General features: G+C 33.0%; 1 protein-coding gene across 3 annotated transcripts in view; it reads right to left on the bottom strand.

The window, feature by feature from the left end:
- Positions 1-1302: 1302 nt before the first annotated feature.
- The window catches only part of LOC150085405 (uncharacterized), a 209930-nt gene continuing 203271 nt past the window's right edge, over positions 1303-7961 (bottom strand). For all 3 annotated transcript variants that reach the window (XM_090374032.1, XM_090374033.1, XM_090374034.1), the window contains one exon: positions 1303-1513. In XM_090374032.1, the coding sequence (XP_090230158.1) occupies positions 1448-1513 (66 nt within the window). In that variant the 3' untranslated portion in view covers positions 1303-1447. The remainder of the gene's footprint in view (positions 1514-7961) is intronic.

Here is a 7961-nt window from a genome sequence, read left to right as displayed (position 1 = left end):
CCCATTACATTAGAGAGAAAAAAAGAGGTACTTGTTAAAAAAAAAATAAATAAACTTTTTGTCTAACAAGCAATGCAATTGATGTATCCCAATGCACACTTTGCATTATATATAATTGAATATATTACAATGGGTAGCCTGTTCTAATTTCTTCTCTCAAACGAAAAATGTTTACTTTTTGTAAGTTTCCAGTGTGCAGTTAGTGGTGTACCGGATTTTTTTTTTTTTTTTGCTTCTCTAATTGTGGCAAGGTGGGTGAAAACCTGAACATCTACAGTAATTACTCTGGAATAATAATAATAATAAAAAAAAAAAAAAAATTAATTATTGAATTGGAAGAATACACTACCACAAGGGAATACAGTAGCTCAATAGTCTGCATTTGGAAAACACTGCATTAACTGGTTCCCTCTCCATGGTGTTTGCTGTTGTCATTGCTGATTGTGTTTGTCATAAACTGCTTTTTTTTATATTCCTCTTCAGGACATGATCACACTGTCATTGCAGAATATCTGAAATTGTGGTATACTAAGGTGCTATATATCAGGGTTGTCGTGCATTTAGCCCTGATCAAACTTATATAAAGTCACATATTAGTTCAGAAATTTTTTAAACAGCCCATGGGTTGCATAGAGGAACGAAGTTGAAAGCTTCCTCTTGTGCCAATGGAAAAAACTGGACACATCACTTTGCCGTTACTGACAAAGTGCAAGAAACATGGCCATAACACAGGTGGAGCATTTATGACAGAATGAACTTTTCCTTATCTGTAGCAGTATGCTACCGTAAGTCATTGAGGAAAGGCTATATAAATGGGGCAGGAGAATGAGCAGGATGGCAGACAAAATTTAGTAATTTAAGCATTTGTTGAATGTAGTTCTTCAGTATGTAACAAATTATTTATCAATTAAGATTTAGCAGCCATTAGGATTTCATGAAAAGGGGGAAAAAATGGTCAGTGAACCATATGGTGAGAGACAGGTGGGTAACACTAGAATGGCATCACCATTGAATTAAAAAAAATTGTCAAATCTCCCAGATTTTAGGTCCTTCCAAATATGGGATCCCATACTGTATATTTCTCCAAATACATAACCTTGTTTTAATACTAAATCAATTAAGTTGGTATGATCAACTTTTTTCTCTCTCTCTCCAAATATTTCCCTTTTATAGAAGGTATTGTCTTATTGGGAGATTAATTGTTTTTAAAGACATGCCAAGGAATTTCTTTAATTAAAAAAATTTATTGTAATAAATGTAACTAAAATATAGTAATTCAACACTGGGTTTGTACACAAAATATGTAACATCAATGGAAATGCAATATTTCTGAAGCCATGATTATTGAACTGTACATTTAAGAATGAAGGGGCTCCAGTGTATGTTTAGTACAGTGATTAGTACATGTTCAAGTCTATTTCCTTCATAGCTGGTACAAATTTTCTTTTCAGCGCCTTCCAACTTTTGCTATCAGCTCATCACACATTCCAGAAAGTTCTGTATTTTCCCTTGTCTGAGATGGAAAGATAAAAAAAAAAAAATAATTTAATTTTCACATTATTATATGATTTTCATAGTAAAGTTATTAATATTTATTGGAAAACAGTCTCAAATTCATAGAATACTGTCTATAAAAGTTTACTTCAAACTATAAGTCTTATTTGTTTAGAAATAATTATGTAACCAAGTTTTATTAACTTATAAACTGTGCCTAAATGTTACACAGTTCACAATGCATAAATATACAAGTTGTGCACAAAAGAATGGCACAATTTCAAACTTTAAAACCAGAACAAATGACAATAGATATATGTAAATTTTATCACTCTCAAATTTCATAATTAGCTCAGTAAGTGGTCATATGTGATCCCTTAGCCAGTTGTTAAATTCCACTTCATCCTCTGTACATTTTTCAGCATCCCTGTAATAATGGTTGCAATGGTGTCCATAATCTGCTGCTTCAAAATTGATAAGTCTAGGATGAAAGTTCAGAATACAATGTACAGCAAAGCCTCAATTAGTACAAATTTTGAATAGTATGAAATTCAATCTAGTATGAATTATAAAATGATACCAGACCTTATTTAATACAAGTCAAAATTTGGTTAATACAGAGTTTTTTTCCAAACTGCACCAAAAATTACATGTTGGTTGCACCAAATGCTCACTGGTCAGTCCATGTGGATATTGTTGTGTGAAGACATGCTGCCACTTGTTATCCTCTACTATATTTCAAATTTCATTCAACTGCCCCTAGCAAATATGGACAAATGGAAGAATACTAGTAGTGCATATAATGCAAGTGCAAAAAAGAGGTGGCTTGTATTACATTAGAACAAAAATTTGATGCAATAAAATGACATGCATGTGGTAATAGCAATTCTAAAATAGGCCGAGATGTTGGAATGCATGAATCTACGGTACATAATATTATAAAACATACAGATGAAATAGAAGAAAAAGATAAAGTTGCATCAGCTTTTTATGACTTGCAAACTACTAGGAATAGAAGTGTTACGATGACAGAAATGGAGCACCTCTTATCTGCATGGATGGAAGACTGCAACCAAAAACATTCAAACAAAAGCTTTGAGTCTTTATGGCAGTGAAAGAAAATGGAGTTCATGCAGAAATTAAAGAAACTTTTACTGCAAGCAATAGTTGGTTTGTCCGTTTTAGAAATCAAATTCAATTGCATAATGTTAAAATTACTGGCGAGTCTGCCAGTGTAGATAAAGAAGCTGCAGCTAAATGTCCCAATATTTTGAAGAAAATAGTGGAGGAAGGTGAATACAAAGACCAACAAATTTTTAATGCTGATGAAACTGAATTATTTTGGAAAGGAATGTCTTCCAGAACTTATTTCCAAAAAAGAAACAAGTCAACCTGGATATAAAGTGGCTAAGGATCGTTTAACACTTAATGGGAGGCAAAGCAGAAGGAGGTTAAATTGAAACCAAAGCTCGTTTATCGTTCATCAAATCCTCATGCTCTCAGTGATTACTTCCAGTTTTTTGGCATTCAAAATTTTTTTTTGGGTACACTGTGTAATAATGTAAGTAATTTTTTTTACCAGCAAACATAACATCTTTATTGCAGCCTATGGAACAAGGAATAATCACAACATTTAAAACCTACTACCTAAGAAGAGTTTTTGCACAGGGAATTGCTCAGGCAACAATGTAATTTCTTTAATTGACTTCTGGAAAAAATGTAGCATCAAAGATGCAATTGAAAATATTTCCCATGCTTCGGAAGAATTAACTGCAAGCAATATGCATGCAGTGTGGAAACACATTTTGTTTGTGGAAAAGTGTGGAAACACATTTTGTTTCCACACTGCAAATAATTGCAAGCTATCAAAATTATTTGCACAATGAGGCAAAGTGCAAGTTGTTGAAGAAATAGCAGACATTGGAAGACGGCTTGGTTTAGATGAACTGAACACTACACATGTCCTTGGCTTGCTTGAATCACACTCGGAAGAAATGACTGGTAGAAACTTTAATTTAGATCAATAGCATGCGTTTGAAGAAGTAGACAATGTGCAAATGAAGGAATTCATCATCAAAGAATACGAAAAAATATTTCAAACTCAAAACTTTAAAACAAGTTATGGATGCTAACCCCCAACGTCGACTGAAGCATGCAAATAAACCAAGATATGGATAAAGTTCATACAAGCACATGTACAAAGACTTAAAGAAAACAGTTCAATATAGCCTGCTAAAATATTTTAATAAAATGTAATAACGTTTTCTTTGCTTAGTTTATAATAAACTTGAATCAGAAATACATTTTTATTATTCTTTGGTAATATATATGTTAATAAACAGATAAAACAATTGTGCTTAATTTTTTATTGCATATTTTCATTGGGGTGGGACCAACTATCATACATTGTGTTATAATAGCTTCAAATAGTATGAATTAGTTTAATACGATGGTTTCACAGGATTCATTATTCATACTAATCAAGGCTTTGGCTGTATTTCACATAATTCCACAATAAGTCAAGTGTAGTAATATCAGGTAAACATGGTGGCCAGGAAATTAAGTCTATCCCTTTCAGTTAGATATGGATATACAGTTGGAATTTTTCACTGAGTGCATAGGAATAATTTGGGGGGGGGGGGCGCACAGTACATTGGTTGCTTATCTTTAATCTTAAGAATCACAAAATTCTGAGAGATCCTGTTGCACTGATTAACTTCTTAGTGGGGGGGGAGATCAATCAAAGTATGGAATAGTGCAAAGAAGGCTAACACCACATTCATTTTTCTACTGCACAATAAAGTGCTACTTTATTGCTTGGCCATGTTTTAAATCCCAAAGATGAACATTATACTTATAAACTATACTTTGTACATGGAATGTTCACTCATTAGTGAAGCAGCATATGAAATAGCTACTAGATGTTATAGTGCATAATGTCTTTTATGCACTATAACATCTACCATGCAAAGCTTTCTTTGTGTGGATGATCTGGTAACGTAAACTCTGACAAAGCTACAGTTTGCATACATGCAATTTTAAACACTTGTATGTATTTTGCAGTTCACACAAAGAATGTTTTGTTGTCTTAGGAAAAAGAATGGATGTCCAAAACTGCCTTTGTTCACTGATACAGTTTCCAGGAATATTTGCACCCAACATTTTATCTTTGTATTTGGTAATGTTTCTATATTTGCTTTTGTAATGCCACCCAAATGTGGTGGGTGATTTTGTTTCAGCCAGCTAAATAATTCATGGAATGCCTTAATTACAGTAGCTATTTAAAGTAGATTTCAGCAAATGTTCCAGAGGAAAAACAAAAATTAGTAATTATGATTATTAAACTTGATAACATTCTACAACCAGTGAGGACATTTAATGTTGAAATCTAGTCATTGTTTCAACTTACTGCATAGCCACTCTATGATATTCTTAACCTTTTGTGGCAACTCAACTGAATCTAGCACTCTCTGATTACAGGATATTCCTTAAAAAAAGCAAAACCTAATCACAGAATAAAAATTAACATTAAGGAGAAAATTGTTAGATCAGAATTTGTCTTTGGACATTTAATAGTACAGTAATACCCCGAAGTTATGCGATAGGTGGATCCGACGAAAATCGCTTAAGCCGAATTCCCATAAGTCGGGGTACAACTTTGCATATAAATACATATAAATTTTGTTTAATTGGGGCCAAGGACTAACAAAAACACTAGTTTAGAAGAAAAATATTTAATAAAATTGCAGTTATTTATACATATTAATACAAAATATGTATTAAAAAAATAAATGAGTTACGTAAAAAAGTTATTTCGATGTCGATGGCTTCATAAAATCTAACAAATTCGTCTGACGACACAGCGCCTTTTTTTTTCACGCAGAATTTCTTCGTAGCAAGTTAATTTTTTTATTCCTTGCTTTGTAGCTGTAACTCATTCTTCGTTGGAGTCTATGTGTTCTGAAATTTTTAAGCCCTTTTCAATTGAGCTGAGACCTTCTGTCAAACTTGCAATTGTCATGTGCTTTTCTGGTGGAACTGGGTCTGAAGTGTCGGATACTTCAGTGACGTTTTGCTCACGCATTGAGCTCATTCATTGTCAGCTCCTGACTATGTGAATCCAACAGCTCATCGACATCACCACCACTGACTTCCAAATCTAATTGCCTGGCAAGATTTACAACTTCTTCTATCACATGAGCGATCAGTTTCTGGTGTTGTTTTCGTCTCGTTTTTGAAAAAAATGAACAGTTTCTTCCAGAGACCATTCAATGTTTTTTTTGTGAATTTCATCCCAAGATTCTTCAATGATTCTTACGGCATCTAAAACACTGAATTGTTTCCAAAAGTCTTTAACAGATATCTTACTATTTTGTCTCATAGCTTCATTCAGACGTGCAAACGAACGAGGCCTTGAATGTTTTGATGACTCCCTGGTCCATCGGTTGAAGCAAGCTGGTTGTGTTTGGAGGCAAAAACAACTTTCACACGTGGGTCAAAATTAATTAGGGTGGCAGGAGCGTGACCAGGTGCATTGTCAATAAGAAGCATCACTTTAAATGGAATCTGTTTAGACTTGCAATAACGTTCGACTTTGGGTATGAAGTGGTGACCAAACCAGTCCTCAAAAACGGAAGCTGTCACCCAAGCTTTATGATTTAACTTCCAAATCACTGGTAAGCTAATTTTAGATATACACCAAACGAAAAAAATCAAGAACCACGTAACTCTGAGTTCACGTAAGTCGGGGTATTACTGTATGTAAAAATGCAGTATATTTTTCCAGGAATATGGTAAGGTACTGCTGTTGTGATCAAAGACACAAAGTATTAACACATTTGTAGTGTCTCTCTCACACTATTATTTTGCTCCAACAATGCAAGTGTCTGAGAAATTTAGGAACAGTGTGTGAACCTGAAATTTCTGATTAAAATGAAGAATGTGCCCGTAATGTTGCAGATTTATGGGGAGTCTGCAGTGTCAAAGAAACAAGTTAAAGTGATTCAAAATATGTTCTGAAGGAGAGAGAAAAGAAAAATGACTCATCAGAATAACAGAATTGGGGATGGATGAAGAGAGTGACAAATTTTAATGGCATAAAGAAGATATGTAGATCAGTGTTTCTCAACCTTTTTTTAATTATCTAAAAAAAAAGAAAATTGTCTAAAAAAAAAAAAGCCCTCTAAAGGGCTTTTTTTTTTTTTTTTAGACAATTTTTTTTCCTAATCACCCCCATGAAATTTTAAACAAAAAAATACTTTATACTTACTCTTTATTCAATGGGATCCTTAGCCTGATGCTTCTTAACTAAAAGTTCAATGTTCTGTATGATGTTAGTAAGTTTAATTCTAATGTCTCTTCTTGAACATATATCGATTCTCTTTCTTTTGTTAATATTTTATTTACTGAACTAAAACCACTTTCAACCATATAAAATGTTGGAAAACAAAGAAGTGCTTTGGTCATTTCAGACCACATTGTTGGATAAAGAATGCTTAGTTGTTTTTGATCCCCATAACTCAGCCATTCCACCTTTTTCGAATTTATATTTACATTCTTCATTACAAATGAGTTCTTCTCGAATTTCTTCAATAGCAGACCTGGCATCACATCCAATTGGATATAACATCCATAGCTTTACTTCAAAAGAAAATAAATCTGAAAATCTATTTTTCATTTCACCTTTTAAAGAACACAAATGATCTGAATAATTCTTAAGATCATTCTTGGTGAGAGAGTCATTGATTTCAGCTAACTCTTGCATACCATGAAATTGTTTTCTCATTAAATTACTTTCAAATATTTCCAGTTTTTCAGTGAAGGCTTTTAATATGTTTTTGCAGTCTATCACAATAATTAATTTCCCTTGAAGTTGAAGTGATACTTCATTAAGTTTTTGAAAAATCCAAACCATTCAGTATATGTTGTTTTTATGTTTGCCGATCTCCTTCGCTTTCTAAAAAACTAATTATCTTATCAAAAAGGTTTACAAATCTTGTTAGACAGATTCCTTTAGAAAGCCATTTGACTTCTGTATGTAAAAGAAGCCACACAAATTTTTCAGAAAAAGGTGATTATATTGGTTTTGTGACTATTTTATTGATGGTTTTAGTAACTATACTGAGAGATTGATAAAGAACTAGACTAATATTTTTTGCAACCAGATGATGTCGGTGCACAATGCTTTTGTGCAGTGTATTGCAAGAAATATAGGTTGGCTGTAAAACCTTTGTCTTCCAACCATGGAGGTAGCACAGGATACCAAATTTTCCAATGGTACTTGTTTTTCATCGTAACATGATTTTACAACAGCAAAAGTGGATGCTCCAGTACAGTCAGTTTCTATAGATTTTATAAACATCTCTTCTTGCAATTTACAATCGTCATCGAAATAACGAACGTATGCCATTACTGTGGATTCATCAATCTGAATACAATTTCCTCATTTTTAGTTTGTCAATTATTCT

The sequence above is a fragment of the Mastigoproctus giganteus genome, chromosome 5 (assembly GCF_048544385.1).
Source record: "Mastigoproctus giganteus isolate SK-2022 chromosome 5, ASM4854438v1, whole genome shotgun sequence".
NCBI lineage: Eukaryota > Metazoa > Arthropoda > Arachnida > Uropygi > Thelyphonidae > Mastigoproctus > Mastigoproctus giganteus.
Note: the sequence above shows the minus strand (reverse complement) of the source record. Positions and strands in the feature narration are given on the sequence as shown.